Source organism: Equus przewalskii, chromosome 9 (assembly GCF_037783145.1).
Source record: "Equus przewalskii isolate Varuska chromosome 9, EquPr2, whole genome shotgun sequence".
Taxonomy (NCBI): Eukaryota; Metazoa; Chordata; class Mammalia; order Perissodactyla; family Equidae; genus Equus; species Equus przewalskii.
In genome coordinates, this window is record NC_091839.1 from 69,739,293 (window position 1) to 69,757,207 (window position 17,915).

The 17,915-nt window shown below is 39.5% G+C and overlaps 1 protein-coding gene and 1 long non-coding RNA gene across 3 annotated transcripts; one reads left to right on the forward strand and one right to left on the reverse strand.

Annotated features, from left to right (window-relative positions):
- Window positions 1–1,435: 1,435 nt before the first annotated feature.
- SMPDL3A (sphingomyelin phosphodiesterase acid like 3A) lies at window positions 1,436–17,655 on the forward strand. Of its 2 annotated transcripts, none has more exons than XM_008528536.2 (8): window positions 1,436–1,976; window positions 6,864–7,077; window positions 7,987–8,131; window positions 11,702–11,798; window positions 12,589–12,758; window positions 13,206–13,386; window positions 15,222–15,346; window positions 17,022–17,655. In XM_008528536.2, the coding sequence occupies exons 1-8, from the start codon at window positions 1,625–1,627 to the stop codon at window positions 17,337–17,339; spliced, it is 1,602 nt and encodes a 533-aa protein (XP_008526758.1). In that variant the 5' UTR covers window positions 1,436–1,624; the 3' UTR covers window positions 17,340–17,655. The 2 variants fall into 2 exon arrangements, with proteins under 2 accessions (XP_008526758.1, XP_008526766.1); XM_008528544.2 differs by lacking the exon at window positions 1,436–1,976 and adding an exon at window positions 2,108–2,395.
- LOC139073397 (uncharacterized) lies at window positions 3,185–4,364 on the reverse strand. The gene is made up of 2 exons (XR_011522071.1): window positions 4,256–4,364; window positions 3,185–3,411 (listed from the first exon to the last, which is right to left on the reverse strand). It is a non-coding gene; the product is annotated as an uncharacterized lncRNA (long non-coding RNA).
- Window positions 17,656–17,915: the final 260 nt, after the last annotated feature.

Consider the following 17,915-nt stretch of genomic DNA (forward strand, 5'->3'; position numbering starts at 1 on the left):
GTTTCTTCAAGCCAAGTTCTATCTCATCCAGTAATCTGTCAATGTACTAACTTTTCTGGTTTGCCCTTTTTGTTTTGTTTTTTAACATAGTTAACAGAAAAGGAAACATTATCAAGCCTAATCACCAAAAGCAATTTGATCAACCAAGAACATCCCTGAAATTCCAAGATCTCAAAGACACAAACTATGCTGAAGGTTGTCTTGTGAAATTCAGTTGTGGACTCCTGACAATCAGCAAGGAGCAGTTTCCACACTACCCCGGGTGCTCTCTCTCCCAGATACATACCCTCACAGCAAATTACACCTACACTCGAATATGTGGACCTACAAATACATGCCCAGGGTTGAGGTGCACACTGAGAGGTGTTGAGGCACTGTAGCTTTGTGCATCTTAGAGAGTGCGCATAAAGGAAAACAAAAGAAAGCAGAGGAAGCAGAAGGGAGAATGGTGTTTCTACCCCTTAATTTCAATCTGTTGTCTTTTTAGGATTGCAAGCATTTCTTAGGTTTCAAAATGTATATGCCATATTTCATGCTTACCGCCTGAAGAATTATTTCACAACCACTTTACTTCCTGTAAAGCTTACTAGAAATTGGAGGGGAAAAAAGAGTGAAAATGGCTATTTTTACAATTTTGTAAATCCTTTTCCTATCCTTCAGAATGTTTGGGCTAGAAACACACAAGTTATTTTGCTGTCCTTAAAGCTGCTCTCTCTTATTTGCCATTTTCTTTTCCTGCTCCATTTTTCCCCCTACTCTTGCGGCTGTGGACTGAGGAACCCCAAGGACCATTTTCCTCACTGGAAAGCACTTTGGCTCCCCAAAGGCCTCTGAATCATCCTAACCCTGAGGCAGTGCTGGAGCCGCCATGGCAGGACATGAAACAGCAAATGAAGGCGCCTCCATTCCCATTTCAAAGCCACTTTCATGAGACATTTTCCCATTAAATTACACAGGATACAACAGAAGGTTTTCTGTGATGGGAAACAAATTCACTTTACAACATCCCTTATAAGGTAATTCTGGAGGGTATTTCCTTCTCCAAAGGAATTCTACGCCCCACAAATTTAAACTATGTGCTTCTTTATCTTAAAGAGGTCAGCATCCTCATAAATGGTAGTAGAAGGAACACAGAACCCAAGGAAGTTCGGGGATCTTGACTCCTTTGTCAAACTAAGTATTTTCAAAAATTCTTCGGAAGGGCGAAATCAACCTGCTCTATGTATGCTTTCCATGCATCTCTGGAATGTATAAAGCACACTTCTGAGACATTGTTCTAATACCGTTGGAAAAAAAAAAAACAAACAAAAAACTAAAACCGAGTGTCTTTGAGCAGTGGTTCTCAAACTTCACCATCACTTTTGCATAACTTGGAGGGTTTGTAAAAACACAAATTATTCGGCTTCCCTCGCAGAGTTTGCGATTCAGCAGGCCTGAGAATCTTCTTTTCTAACTAGACTTTCCAGGTAGTGCTGAGGCTGCTGGCTCAGGGACCACACTTTGAGATCCACTCTGCCTTCCGAAACTTTGGCTGACCTCGTCGAAATCAAGATACTTCAGGGTTCTCTGCATCACTGCTGCGGAGGAGCCCCATTCGTTCAGGGCCAGGTGGTATTTAGGGAAGATGATACACTTGGGGTTGGCCCCAAGCACATTCCTTTCCAAGCTAGTCCCTGACGCTAAGAAACAAAGGGCAGACAGACAGCTGCTGAAGGTCAGACGAACCCGGAGTTTGCTGTCGCACGTGACCGCTGGGTGTTTACACCCACCTCTGTCTTCTGCCTCCTTCCTACCCAGGGGCCTGACGGTCCGAGTGCAACCGCAGGCCAGCCCCAGTCTCCCAGGCCCGTGGCTGCCGCCCGCGATGGCGCTGCTGGGCGCGCTCGTCTGCTGCCTGCTGGCCGCCTGGCACGGCTGCCCCGCCCTCGGGCTGCCCCTGGCTCCCGCGGGCGGCCCGAGACCCGCTCCGGCGGTGGGTGAGTCGCCCGCGACCCTTTCCCTCCCGGGAGCTGCCCGAGAGCGCCGGGCGGAGCCGCCCGCGCAGAGGCAGGCAAAGCGCGCGGGGCCGCGGGGCGCCCCGACTCCGGCTGCTCCGCGCGGGGGGCGGGGACGGCAGGGGGACTTGAGCGCCAAGTCCCTGGCCGGGCCGCGAGGTCGGGGCTCCCCTGCGGGCAGTCCCCGCGCCGTGGGGGCGCTCCGCGGGGCGCAGCAGCCCGATTCCCGATTCAGTGGTTCACACTGTGTGTCTCCGAGTGCTTTACTCCTGGGAGAGGAAGGACAAGCTGCGTGTTTCTAGGAGAAAAGAAGCTGGGAGTGGGACGTCCCGCACTCCCAGGGACCCGAATCTGCCCAGAGTAACTCGGGTAGCGCCAGACTTGCCGCTTCCCCTCAGGGTGTAAGTTTCCGTGGGACTCAGAATCTATCTTCTGTCCTGCTCACCGAACTTGGTGGCCTTTTCTTCCTGCTTCCTCTGCGAGCATAGTCACAATCTCGGTGCTACCCCACCCTTTAGCCTACGTTAGAACTCAAGGAGCCTTCGTTTCACTTTACCAGGATGCTACTGGGCTCCCTGCGGGCAGGACCAGTTTTTATTCTTTCTCAACACTTAATACAGTGACTGTTAAGAGTATGGTTCTCAAAGTGTGGTTTGGGGCTAGTGTCATCAGCATCACCTAAACTTGTTCGAAATATAGGTTTTCAGCCCCAGCCCAGACCTACGGAATCAAACTTGGAGAATTGGGGTCCAAGAAGCTGTTTTGACAAATCCTCCAGGTGATTCTGATAGATGCTAGAGTTTGAGAACCATTGGTCCAGAAGAGAGAAATGTTAGATGGGATTTTACTCTGCCCTCTGAGCTTTCAGTTTCAAAGACCAAGGTTCCCCCACGTCCCCGACTCTCTTTTAAAATAATCGCTCTTTATTTAGAGGGGGAAAAATTGGTGGAGGTCCATTTTGTGTTTTGTGCATTGCTGTCTCAAACTGGGGGCAGTGCTTGATGCTGAAACCTTCTCTCTGTGGCTCTTGCTCTCTCACACAACTTCGGAAATGCTCTGGGAAAAACGCCTCGTCTTTGTCTCAGAGCCAAGTCCTCGTGACTCAGCAGTCAGGCAGTTGAAAGGCAGAACTGTAAATGTGGTTTCCCAGCTGATGGTCACAACAACAAATTGTCCCCAAATACTTACACTGGTGGTTTCTGCTTTTATTAAAGCTGAAGTTGCATTTCTTTCATCATGTGGCTGTTTAGGATTTTGAGATAAAATGTCCCAGGTTGCACGATACCAGCCAATGGCAAATTCACCTTTTAGTTTTAGGAATCTGATTGCTGAAGGCCTCAGTGACAAGTTTCTGGTGTCTAGTGAAGCTTGGCTTCACACCTCCCTGTTTTGGTAGGAAGCTCCAAGGTTGTGTCACCTAGGGAAGAGGAAGGGACGGGGTAATCCGGGTTCAAAAATCTGCTGAGGCGTTGACTCAACAGTTTCACATGGATATATTATTTTATGTGTTTTCTACTTGATGTGACCTTCCTTCTCCCCGTGACTGCCACCCCAAGGGCTTGGACTTCCTTTACAACACCCATGACTGGCTTCTGATTACTTGCTTTGTGTGTGTGTGTGCGCGCGCGCGTGCAGATTCCCAGTCTCTGCTTCCTGTTCTGTCAAGTCCTAGTGGTCAGAGGACAACAATCCAGGGAGACTTCACCTGGGTGTGGCCACGACTCTTCAGATTTAGTAGGTCAGGACCTGCTAGAGCCTGTGGTGAGTGGTGATATTATAAACAAATAGACAAAAAAAATAAATAAATAAACACCACCGTATGTCCAAACATCTGAATTATGATTTACCAGGTTTGTTAAGATAAATTATAAGATTTTGGGGGGTATAATATTGAGCATTTATCTAGATATATTGACAGCACACAAACACACATTTGTGGAAATATTTTTAAAGATTATCTGCAGCACAGGAAAGTAATTGTGGGGTAGTGAAAAGAACTTTGAACTTCAAACCAGAGAATCTGGATTGAGGTGTGGGCTCTGCCCTAGACGTGGTCCATGGCCTTGGAGACACCTCTACCCCCCGCCCCCCACCGCCGAGAGGCACACAGCATTTTGTATACAATTTCATTAGAGGCGGGAGGTGAGACCTCCAGAGGTTCATTATTTATGAATTCCAGGTTAAGAACCTGTCAGAGCTCGGTCCTTGTCTTCTATGTAAAGACATCTTTTGATGCATCTGAATAATTACCCCTCACTTACCTGTCGGCAGTGCAGTGTAGTGGAGAGAGCGGTAGGCTGTAAGTCTGGAGCGAGTGGTTTCAGCTCAGCTTTCATTACTGCGTTCCCGTGTTCTCTTGGGGAAATCCTGAAACCTGCCTGTGCATAATTAAAGAATGTTTGCTTTGGGCCCACTATAGGTCAGAAGCATTCTACGTGCTTGGGTACATAAATCGAGGTAGTAGATTACATTAGAGGGAGTGTCTTTAATGTGTTTGCAGTTTGGGTTTACAAAAATTTAATATATTTACAGTCTCATTGTCCCTTAATTGTCACCGTAACTCATATAGGTGTTGTCAATATTTGTTTTACGTGAGGCAAGGGAGACGGAAGGCCATTTGAATGTGAGCACACCCAGAGAGGCCGTGTGTTCAGTGGTTAAGGACGGCATGAACTCTGGGGTCGGATTTCCTGAGTCCCTTTCTTGGCTCTGTTGAGTCTGACGTTTGTGACTTGGACTTAAGGTCCGAGTGCAGCAGCTCCTTGTCTGTCAAAGGGAAGTAATGATGAGTTAACAGCTGTAAAGCATAAAGAACAGTACTAAACATACATTGTATAGTAAACTTATAAATTCGAGAAGTTTTAACTCTTACTTGGAAATGAGGAAGTTCAATCTCAAATTCAAGCTTGGGGTTACAAAATAGTAACAGCACAATTAACATTGAGCTTACTAGATGCCGGGCACCTCCTGAGGGCTTTACTTCCACGAAGCCACTTAACCCTCATACAATGGGCACTAATATTATTCTGGTTTTGCAGATGAAACAAGCCGAACTCGCACAGCTAGATTAGCAAGTGGAGTTTGGATTGGAAGTCTGGCCATCTGACTCTGGAGTCCCTGCTCTTAAGCATAACACTCTGTGGTTCAGTGGGCAGTTTACTATGCCTTAACATTCTACAAATAATAAAATACATGTTTACATAAAAACGAGATGTAGTATATATTTCTACCTCAAGGAAGGGCAGTCTCCAGGATGATTCTGAGCCATTTGGCAACTCCACTTTATGTGCTGAATAAAGTTTGTTTAAGCTGGAAAGAAAAGTTGGAGTATTTTCTACATTATGGAATAAAATAAATTGCTCTTGGCAAATGTTTTCAAAGAAGGACTGAATACCAAGTAATTGATCATAAAGACTATTTCATGTCTACTTTCTTCTGGATCTTTTGTCTACCACTTCTTAGCTGTGAACTGAAAGGTGTTATAAAATCATAACCACCACCCAAATCTAACTTACCTTTTCTACTATAGCAAATTAACTGTTTTCAATTTTTCACTTTATTATCCCGCTTTGGGTTTCATTCAGGTTTTGCTCACAATATACTTAGTTTTTATTATCTTTCTATAGATAAAAGTTTGCATTCCACTTGTTTGATGCATGCTTCTGGTGTCGTTCATGCTGCTGTGTCACTTTCTGGTGTGTTTCTGATGTGGACTCGTCATAATCAGAGTGGACTCAAAATTCAAAATGCGAAAAAACCTCAATATTAACAGAATTTATTAACTGCATATGAGAAGGCAGCAAAATCATTTAAGATATATGTAAATTATATATAAGCAATGATGGTCTTTCAAAATAGGATTCAGATTTTGACTCTGTTGTTTATTAGCATGTATACAAGAGCAAATTTCCTAATTGATCCAGCATTAATTTCTTAACTCTAGAGAACAATGATTCCTACTTCAAGAGAGTGGTTTTGAGAATGAAATGACATAATGTATTTAAATTGCTTGTCACAATGCCCGGCACCAAGTACACGTTTAATAAAGAGAGATGCTACTATGATTATTAGTTCTAGTATTTCTTTCAATGAAAGAATCTTTCTCAAGATGATTTACAAGCAGGGATGCTACCAAATGGGTTCTGGGCTTCTTCCTGAAAACCCAGTGGAAGCATCCTCTTTAACAAATGCTTCCCTTCGTATTATTAACATTTTATACAAGCGTATGGTAGAAGATGTTCCTCTATTAAATGGCTTTTAAGAACCTCTGGCAATTCCTATCTTTAGTATTGAAGATTTGTATTCTTTTTCCATTAATGTTGAGAGATAAGGTTTTATAAGAAATCAGGAGTAAGATTTAGTTTCTGGTTCTGCAATCTACTCATTGTGCAACCCCACCAAACCACATCATATTTCTACATCACTTTTTCTACAAGAAGAATATAAATAAATTTTAAAACCTTAAATTTTGCAAGGAGGGAGACATGCTATTATTCACGTCCCGGAAGGATGTCTCCATATATTTCATTGTGCAACTTATGTTTGTTATACAGTCTTTGTTGGGTAGTCATGATATCATTGAGCTCATCAATTCCGTTTACTATATTACAGTAATTTACATCAGACACATATACACATGTATAGTATTTACATCAGACGCATGTAAATAGTAAGTTCTTCCTGCTGTCTTCGGAATCCTTGTCTTCTCACAGGGAAGGGCTGTATTTAACTTCAGGGCATATGAATATTTAACTTACTAGGGCTTTCCTCCATCACAGGGAGGAGCAGGTGCCTCCAGTCAGTGTAAATACTTGTATGGGAATTCCAAAAGAGAAGTAGATTGAACACGATTTCTTTTCTGATCAACAGGACAGTTTTGGCATGTGACTGACTTACACTTAGACCCTACTTACCACATCACAGATGACCACACGAAAGTGTGCGCTTCCTCCAAAGGCGCAAATGCCTCCAATCCTGGCCCTTTTGGAGATGTTCTGTGTGATTCCCCATATCACCTCATCTTGTCAGCATTTGATTTTATTAAAAATTCAGGACAAGAAGCATCTTTCATGATATGGACAGGGTAAGTGGTTCTGTAAATACCATTAGTTATTCAGTATTTATCTACAGTGTCCTAAGCTTCATTAGAATACTGAATTCCATTAAGAATTATTTGGGTTTAAAAAATACTAGGTCGAATTAATCAACATTATCATAGATAACAAAAAATTTTAGAAGTCCTGGTATTGATATATATTTTTTTTAGAATACAGGTTTTAGAGATATGTCGATGTTAACTAAGAAATGAATCCACAAACAGTACATCTGTGTCAGTGTCTTGAGATGTTTATTAGTGTGATACTAGGCCTTGATTAAATAATCGAAAACAAAAGGCAACAGTGGGAGTTAACCTGTGATAGCAATTTTGTAAATGTCATCTTCTGGTGGTATAATTGACTAATTCCATCCATCATGACTGAGAAAGAGGCCTGTATTTCCTGTACCTGCAATCATGACCATGGCACTACTTTAATTAATTTACACATTGTAACTCATTTAATCTTAACAACAGATATTATTATTATTAGTAGTAGTATTCTCATTTCACAGGTGAGGAAATGAAGGCATGAGAATCTAACTAGTTTGCCCAAGTGCACACAGCTAGTAAGTCAAACCTAGGATTTAAATCCAGGCACTTCAGCTCTGGAATTTATGCTTTCAATTACTAAAATTTTTCGCCTCTCATGAATCTTCTGTCAGGCAGTGAAACAGGCTGAGATGTTCAGTTTATCATCTGTATTACACGTTTTCTTTTTTACGGGATACTCTGTGGGAGAAAGGTAAATGAGATTTTATCAACTCTAATTTTTACTATCATCTGTTGTTTTATGGTGGAAGTCTGCAATGATAGTACAGCAAGGCATCACACATAAGTCTAGTGATTTTTTCCTACAAACTGACTTTGTTCCCCACGATTCTGTCTCCCTTCCAGGGATAGCCCACCTCATGTTCCTGTGCATGAACTCTCAACAGACACAGTCATAAATGTGATTGCTAATATGACAACCACCATCCAGAGTCTCTTTCCAAATCTTCAGGTTTTCCCTGCACTGGGTAATCATGACTATTGGCCACAGGTAAGTTTGACCTCTACTCCCAGAAGTGCTTAAAGGAATTTTCCCATCAGTAGAGTCAAAATTATGACAATAGCTAGCAGATGGTAGGGCGTGGGAGTGGGGCTTATTGAGATAGAGTGTGTTCTTAGTGCTAATCATCGAGAAAGACAAAACAAGTACTTTGGGGACCTTCAAGTAACTCTTAAGAATTCATAAAATTTATATCCATAGCGAGTTTTCAGAAGAAAATTACCTAGTTTGTGGATTATTAATTCTTGTTTTTCTATATAATCTTCCTCAATTTCTCCTTCCTTTTGAATAATTTTGTTATTCATTTGCATTTCCAGTATAAGGTTAGCACAAAGATTAATGCTGACAAGTATTTACATTTTTCAGAATTTCTGTTAGATATACAAAGCTCTCCACGTGATGCTCTAAGCTAGATTGTGATTAAAACCAAAAGCATAGCTAATTATTCTAAGAACCAAAGAGGGAAGTCCCTGTTCAAGTCCAGTTTATCTAATTAAGATGAGATTCAAGGCAGAGACTGTGTGCAGAATATTTCATGCCTGGTACAGCCCAGACTTCAGCCTATCAGGGCAGCCATTGTTAAGCAGCCTGTGCATAATAGCTGGAGACCAGCCCTGGTTACAGGGTCCTGTTATAGTAGTGTAGAATCTTAGATTTGTACAGATTCAAGAGATCTCAGAGATTGTTGTTTAGTCCAGGGCTTGGCAAACTATAGCCTGTGGTCCAAATTTGGCCTGCCACTTGTTTTTGTAAATAAAGCTTTATTGGAACACAGTCATGACTATTCTTTTTGTATTGCCTGTGGCTGCTTTTGCACTGTAACAGCAGAATAGAATAGTTGTGACAGAGACCATATGGCTTTTAAGCCTAAAAGATTTATTATTTGACCCTTTATAGAAAAAATGTGTTAACCCCTGGTTTAGATCAACTCTTTATTTTATAGACGAGAAAACTGAGGCCCAGAAATGTTAAGTTGCTGGTTCTAGTGCTCATAATCACTTAGTGGCAGAGCTCACGTCCTGGATCTTTTGTGTTCAAGTAGACCAACACACTTCACACCTCCTTTGCTCTTGCCAGACTAATATACTCAATATTTCCTGAACAAGATATTTACTTTCATGGCTCTCTTTGTCTACATTTTTCTTTTCGCTTTGAATTTATTTGTTAAGCTAACCTGAAGTCAAAATACATGATTTTGAAAAGTTCTACTCTAGGATGAGCTCAAGTTTCAAGTGACCTCTAGTCTGGGGATGAACAATTATGTGAGTCTTTGTAAGTTGGGCTCTCAACCAGTGGTCAACTTTTGTTTCTGTTGAGATGTTAGACCACACAGTGCAGAGGCTTGGAGACAAACAATGTCTAGGAGCTGGAGGTTACACACACTGTTTTTATGTGCTTTAGGTGACAGGCAGACTGGTTTGGTGGAAAACGTGTGGCATTTAGAGTCATATCCACTAGAATTTAAAACCCTATCCTGCCCTGATTCTAATAGCTTGACCAACTTGGATAATTCACCTGGGGTGCTTGATCCATAGGTCACTTATTGAAACCTACCTTGCAAAGTTTTTGTAAGAATTAGTGATACTACATGAAAAGGGATAGCTTCTCACCTGGCGCATAATGAGCCCTCACTGAGCGGAGTGGTGGTTATTATTGCATTAAGCAGTGACGTGGGATCCATTTTTCCTAACTCCTTTGAGTTATTTCATTTCACTTTTATCTCTGTCTTCTTTTTGTGAAGTCAAATCTTATAATAATTCAAAGACATGGATACTATCTAATCTAAAATTTCCTTTTATAAGCAGAGCTGGGGTGAATTGGGAAGGCTGTATACCTTAAACAGTCAATTTTTTCTCTTTCTAGCTTATTACTTGATATCCGAACATCTTTTTTCTATTGTTCCACTGCTATCTGTTCACTCTAGTTTCAGGAATGTCAAATGTAACGTGAAAGCCACACACCAAATTCTCCTAGAGGCTGGTATCTGAGGTTGAAATCTGGTCAACGTTAGTGACACATAAATTTGATAAGTGTTATTTCTCTATTAAAACCCATAAAAATGTACCTAAATTTAGCTACATAAACACACATGTATAGCTGCATGTCCCCATCCATTACATCAGAAGTAGATATTAATGTGGCAGACCAGGAATTCCTTCCAGTTGCCACCCAAGGAAGCTGTTTGGTCCAGGGTCCTCATGTCCTCCTCCACTGGCAAGGCTGCTGCCACCAAACTTATGGGTGGGTCACTTCCCATTATACCTCATTTCTTGGCAGTGGAAAGACCTGTAATTTATACCCAGTTCTGGTAAGACTTTAGGTTTTTTGATGATGATGATGATGATGATGATGATGATGATATTGATGATGATTACAATCTTTAACCAGAATTTAGGTTGGCCTAAGCTGTTGTGTAATTTTCAGACAGATGGCTATGATCTCTGACACAAACTGAAAATATACTTTGGATAATTAGTTCCAGTTTAAACAAGTCATTTGATTACTTGCCCTGAATGTATTTATACTTTTATCATATATTAGGCATATGTATTAGGAACTAGTGTGACTTTCATCTTGAAAAATAACCAAGCATTTTAATTAACGCTTCCAGGGAAACTCCTTTAAGATCTCTATCATCAATATACAGGAGGAAACGAGGAGAGTGAAGGAAATGGATTCAGTTCTTACATATAATTTTTTAAAACAAAAAATAGAAATAATTACTCAATTTCACAAATGATTTCTTGGATTTTTATTCAGTATATCTACTTTCTAAAGTTTTGCTCTTTTATCTTCCCTAGCATATGTCATCATAGTTTATTATAATATGATATACTAGGATGATAAAAAGATAATTTATGGTAAAAATAATGTTTTATATATCTAATATATTAAAAAATGGAAACAAGGTGATATAATTTAGGCTGACATAAAGAGACTTCTTCATATCAAAAGCATGTGGTTGTCAATCTTCATTCAAGAAATCAAGAAGCTTTATACTAGTGTTAACATTTCAGAGGACTTGGTTTAATTCCAAAATCATGAAATTTTCTCCATTCCGTGGACATGCTACACTGGGCCCTGGATGTTCAGGCTCAAACTGCCTTCAGTGTCTCTTTAATGAGCACATTCCATATCCATCCTAGACCCCGGCCACACTGAAACAAGTGCTTTTCTCTGTATATGACACTGTGCTGGTGTCTGGGCCATTGTTTTTGCATTGTTGCTCTTTCTTGTCAAGTTGATGAAATCATTATTCAATGTCTGGTTCAAGTGCTGTCTTTGCTCTCTCCGCTGACTCGTTGGGCCAGACTCAATTGTTCTTGCTTCTGCACTCCCAGAACCTCTGTGGTAGCACCTAGTACTTTGGCTTATAGGGGATTGATTACATTTTGTCCTCCGCCTCCCCAAGTTATAAATTCCTTGAAGATTGAGTCTATCTAGTATTCCTCCTTGCATCTTCAGATACTTAACGTAGTAGTAAGCACTCAAGTAATGTTTAACTTAATTAATCCATGTATCTTTAGAGTTTCAATGGTGGATTATATTGTTTGTGGCCAGGATCAACTACCTATAGTCACCAGCAAGGTGTACGATGCAGTAGCAAACCTCTGGAAGCCATGGCTGGATGAAGAAGCTATTCACACTTTAAGGAAAGGTAAGTGAAAGTTTTACTCATCCCTATTTTGTGACTGTCCTTATTCATGTTGTTTAGACTTAGATCTTTACTGTTTACTTGAGTGTGCCAATTCCAGACAGCCACTCTACCTGGTTTTTCTGGAGACCATAAGTCACATTTGAAAACTAAGGAGAGGCATGGATAGTGAGTGGGTCCAGAGCAAGGAGAGCTGGGCCAAGATCTCAGTGGCCAGCTCTGAAAGGACCGTTGCAGCAGACCCTTTGCTGAACATTCTGACACTACTGGTTCAGAGGTGTGAGTGGAGTTATGCCTTTAAGCCTTGTCTTTATTGAGATTGTGGCAGCTCTGGTTTATCTGCTGTTTCTTCCTCAGTAGTCTCTGGCAAGATCTATATGTATTCCTATTCTTTGGACTTTATGTTTCGTCGTTATCTGTCATCTTAACTCCCCAAATATACAAAAGTAGGAGTTGACATATTAGTCTTTCTTTTACAAAATTTGGTACCTCATTATGCCTAGTGCCAAAACATTTAATTATCTTTTCATCTGAATTTTGGATACAACTGAACTGTTGTTACCTCAATTTGTGGAAGTACCAGCATTGTGCCTGGCACACAGTAGGTTTTCAATAAGTGTTTGTTAAATCTGATTCTCATCTAATGACAGCTTATGTATGGGCAAACTAAACAAGGAGAAATAAGTGTCAACTTCCTGACGGGCTTGTAAACCTTAATTAAGAATTTACTTTCAAGTGCCTGCATATCTGTGTGTGTGTTTTTCTAGAATGTGTTTTAAATTTGTTTTTATAGGTGGCTTTTATTCACAGAAGGTTTCAACTAATCTGAACCTTAGGATCATCAGTCTAAACACAAACTTGTACTATGGCCCAAATATCGTGACCTTGAATAAGACCGACCCAGCAAATCAGTTCGAATGGCTAGAAAACACACTGAACATCTCTCAGCAAAATAAGGAAAAGGTAGATCCCATAGACCAAAAACATCAGGGGATAAACAGAGGGCGAAATCTGTGTATTTATTAAACATGAGGAGGGTCAGTTATTAATAAATGTATTACAATTTGAAGATGTCGCATGAAATACCTTAAGATTTATCTCTGTTTTTGTTATTTTATTTTGCTTTTAATGCTTTGAGGATTGATTGGTGTCTGTTGATAGAAAAAAATTCTGACCATGGTCACAGGTGCTTATATCCTCAACAGTGTAGTTTAAATGCGACAAGTACAAATATAGTGGTATTAATAGTTTCGTGATTTCATCGTATTTTGACGATAAATAGGACAGATGGTATATTGGCTTTCTAAATTTTAATTAATGTACTTTCAATCTTGGGTATCTAAATGTGATTTGTTTATGATAAATGTGCACAAAGATTCTCATCAGTCCTCCTTGTGTTTCCTTCTCCAGGTGTACATCATTGCGCATATTCCAGTGGGGTATCTGCCCTATACGGTGGGCACCACAGCAATGAGAGAATATTATAATGAGAAATTGATAGATATTTTTAGAAAATACAGCAATGTCATTGCAGGACAATTTTATGGACACACACACAGAGATAGCATCATGGTTCTTTCAGATAAAAAAGGTAATCTGATGTTGTGTTTGCATTTCCTCAATCCAAGACTTTGCTAGAGCAAAGCATATCCAATAATACCCAGTGATTTTTACTGATCTGGTAAATTAAAAGTTTCATTAAATCAACCTGCCAGCACCAGCTTTTTCTGAATTACCTCCTGTGATTGTATGGCAAGTGTCCAAAGCATATTCAGGCCTGCAGTTGAGTTTCTTCCTGTTAGCTCCACAGGACCACCATCATTTGATTGCTGTCAACACAAAAGCCTCTGAAATTTTCTTTTAGATCCTCAAGTTTAAGGGAACATTACTGTTTGTTGTTTACCTGCTAGACTCAAGTTTCTTTTTTTTTGAGGAAGATTAGCCCTGAGCTAACATCTGCTGACAATCCTCCTCTTTTTGCTGAGGAAGACTGGCCCTGAGCTAACATCCGTGCCCATCTTCCTCTACTTTATCTATGGGACGCCTACCACGGCATGGCTTGCCAAGCGGTGCCATGTCCTCACCTGGGATCCTAACCCTCAAACCCCGGGCCACCGAAGCGGAACGTGTGCACTTAACCACTGCGATGCCCGGCTGGCCCCTCAAGTTTCTTTTGATATGACTTGTTTCAGTCTTCAGAATTTAAAGAGCAAAGCACAATTTATCATTGGTTTAAAATAAAATGTATTAAGCTCTTACTTTTAAGTGCTTATTGATATTGTCATCTATTCAGCATTAAAAGAAAAAAATAGAAGAAGCTCTAGCATCAAATAAAACAGTGATTATCTATTTTTTTTTTTTTAAAGATTTTATGTTTTCCTTTTTCTCCCCAAAGCCCCCCGGTACATAGTTGTGTATTCTTCGTTGTGGGTTCTTCTAGTTGTGGCATGTGGGACGCTGCCTCAGCGTGGTCTGATGAGCAGTGCCATGTCCGCGCCCAGGATTCGAACCAACGAAACACTGGGCCGCCTGCAGCGGAGCGTGCGAACTTAATCACCTGGCCACGGGGCCAGCCCCGTGATTATCTATTTTTAAAGACTGTGTCTACATGAAAGCAGAAAACAGAGTTAACAAAATAAGAGTTTTGATTTCATAGTAGTCAGCCAGGAGAAAAATCAATGTGTATTTTTTTCAGCAATTGGGGCACATTTTTGCAATGCTTCACCTCTTTCATCTAGAATGAGTGGGCTTGATAAAAATGACCATTATTCAGCATTTGATAGCTTTTTTACTCAGAAAGAAATTTAGTCCTATAACAGATATGGATAAAATATGGCGACACTTTAACCAAATTCTTATTATGTAATTGTTGAAATATTGTTTTCGGTAGAGGTACAGAACAAACTCGTTTTGTACTTTGGTGTGTGTGTATTTGTAATAACTTGAATTGTTTTATTATTAAAAATTTAAAATATATATAAGAGTAGAGATAATGACAAAACAAATCCCTATGTACCATCATTTATATTCAACATCTACCGAGATTTTGCCACATTTGCTTTTTCTATTCATTTTTTATTCTTTTCTTTTCTGAAGTATTTGAAAGTGAATCTCAAGCATCAGATGTATTTCAGTCCTACATGCTTCTGTATGCAGTGCTAAAATATATGGATAATTTACATGATTACAATACCACTAGCTTACCTAACAAAATTAACCATAATTCTTTGGTATAATCTAATACCAATCCATAATAAAAATTCCCCTATTTTCAAGTTTCATGTTTTGAGTCAGAATCCATCAAGGATCACCTGTAACTTGCCTGTTATGTTTGTTAATCTCTTATTTTTGGACTTATTCACATTTTTAATATAGTTAAACTCTATTTTTAAAAAGTGGATGTTTATGTTTATATGTTTTGTCCAGGAAGTCCAATAAATTCTTTGTTTGTGGCTCCTGCTGTTACCCCAGTGAAGAATGTTTTACAAAAACAGACCAACAATCCTGGTATCAGACTATTTCAGTATGACCCTCATGATTATAAGTTATCGGTAAGTTAGCACAGATTTAGAATTGACCCTATATTAATGCATGTCTTTGTAGTTTTCATTGTTTAGTTGGACGTTTTCAGTGCAGCTCTGTGACTTGTCGTTTATGTTGAACTCTCACCATGTCTTTCTTCTTTTTATATTTGGAATGTCAGCACTTTCTAAGTGTGGGCTTATGAAGTCAGTGTTTGGGAGGCCATTCCTGTCCTTCTAAGGACTTCATATGTATTTAGACGAGGGTTCCATTGGGAAGTGCCTTATTTGTGGACTTGCATACATATTGAAACTTTTCCCTAAGCTGTGTTTGTTATTAACCGCTCTTCTCCAGAACACAGCTGTGAAGGAGGGTGTGGGCCCTGAAACCATACACTCTCATGAGCTGTATTACCTGACTTCTCTGTCCTAGGCTACTGCTCTGTAAGACAGCAATTAAAATATTGCTGACCTCGCTGCATTGCTGTGAGGATTATGTGAACAAATACACGTAAAGCACTTAGAAGAATGCTTGGCTCATAGTAAGCGCTCTATAAATGTTGGCAAAAAAAGTTTTGCAAAGAAAATAAATTAAGTTGGACATTTACCTTTGAGACCACAATGCTCTGCAGCTTGTACGTGACTCTGTGCTTTGGATCAAGTTAGCATCGAAAGGCTGGGCATTTAGCTTATGGGTACTGCCCCTTTCAACAAAAATAATTTGAAAAAGAATTTCTCAGTTAAGGTCTCTACTTATGTAACTGCAAGTTTTTCCTAGGTAAATTTAGTGGGAGTTAACTCTGTTATTCCCTAGAGCATGTTTTTACAAAGGAAGTAGGGCAGGGGAAATCTGATTTAATCCGTAAGTATTAGATTAAATGAGGAAATAAAATAATTGACTATAAACTAGTCCAACAGAATTCTGTTACAACTATTAGTTGCCTATTTTGGGATCTGAACCTCAGATACACACATGTATATATATGTATATGTATGTATGTATGTATACGTACTGACATGGAAAGATGTCCCTTTATAGCACTAAATAATTTTTAAAAATGCAAAACAGTTTGTATAGCAAGACTTCATTTTTCGAAAAAGCCAAAAAGATAGTAAGTATGTATATATGTATATATATAGTCTAAATATTTGTATTTGTTTTGTACATAAAATCTAAAACAATACACGTACACGTACACTGAAGTGCTGGTAAATGTTTAACTGATTCACTGGGGGAAAAAGTGCTTTGATTTGTAATGTTTGCTAATTTCCATGATATAAATACTCCCATCATGGCCAATTTCAAGCTGCCAAAGTGATATCAACCAACTTGCAAGATTCCTGAAAATTTGACAGTCTGTTCTTGTGAGCTGGTGCAGGCCACCTCCAGCACACCACTGATTTATACACAACTGTTAGCAGTGGTTACTTCTAAGGTGTGTTAATCGAAAGCTTTTCATTTTGTACATGTCTCTGTATAGTTTAGATTATTTCCTATTCTGTTCTTTCGGTATTTTTAAAATGAAAAAAATAATATAGATTTTCTATCGGGACTCTTTTCTCTAAAACCAATTCTCACTTTTTTTTTTAATGACTACAACTTTAAATTAAGATTGTCATATAAATCCTAATAAAGACTCTCTTGCTGTGCAGTACTTTATACGCCAAAAAATAAACCAGATTTTATTACTATTTTTAACTATAGGATATGTTGCAGTATTATTTGAACCTGACAGATGCTAATCTAAAGGGAGAATCCAACTGGAAGCTGGAATATATCCTGACCCAGACCTATGATGTTGAAGATTTGCAGCCGAAAAGTTTGTATGGATTAGCTAAACAATTTGCAGTTCTAGACAGTAAGCAGTTTATAAAATACTACAATTACTTCTTTGTGAGTTATGACAGTGGTGTAATTTGCGATGGGAAATGTAAGTCCTCTCAAATTTGTGCAATTATGAATCTTGATCATGTTTCCTATGTAGATTGCCTCAAACAATATTATATAAAGCAGAATCTGTAGTATTTCACAGTTTGTATTCAGAGAAAATGTCACATTGCTCTGTTTCTGAGATCAGTTTATGGGAATTGTTACATAAATCTTGTGAGTTACTGATTGGGCAAGCAGAATTCTTACTGTCTGCTTTCTTTTCTATGATACCCAAATGTATATATTTTTAACATTCAAAATTTTTATTGTATTCACTATATTTAAACTGCCAATTACTAGAGTGATGTTTGGATGTAAATATCCTATCTTCCAGTTTTTATAATTATGTCTAATTTATACTCTTGTTGAAATTGTCATTTATACAATAAAACAAATGATTCTTCCCTAAGCATGATGAGTTATTCTTTTATTTTTCTGCTGAGGAAGATTCACCCTGAGCTAGCATCTGTTGTCAATCTTCCTCTTTTTGCATGAGGAAGATTTGCCCTGAGCTAACATCCTTGCCAGTCTTCCTCTATTTTGTTTGTGGGACACCACCACAGCATGGCAGCTGATGTGTGGTGTAGTTCCATGCTGGGGAACCGAACCCAGGCTGCTGAAGCAGAGCATGTTGAACTTAACCACTAGGCCATGGGACTGGTCCCCTGA

Bases quoted from the DNA above. Each gene is read 5' to 3' on its own strand.
- SMPDL3A (XM_008528536.2), top strand. From the start codon at position 1,625: ATGATACACTTGGGGTTGGCCCCAAGCACATTCCTTTCCAAGCTAGTC. The intron at 8,132-11,701 runs GTAAGTTTGACC...GTTTGTGGCCAG, and splicing joins ATCATGACTATTGGCCACAG to GATCAACTACCTATAGTCAC. The intron at 11,799-12,588 runs GTAAGTGAAAGT...TTGTTTTTATAG, and splicing joins TATTCACACTTTAAGGAAAG to GTGGCTTTTATTCACAGAAG.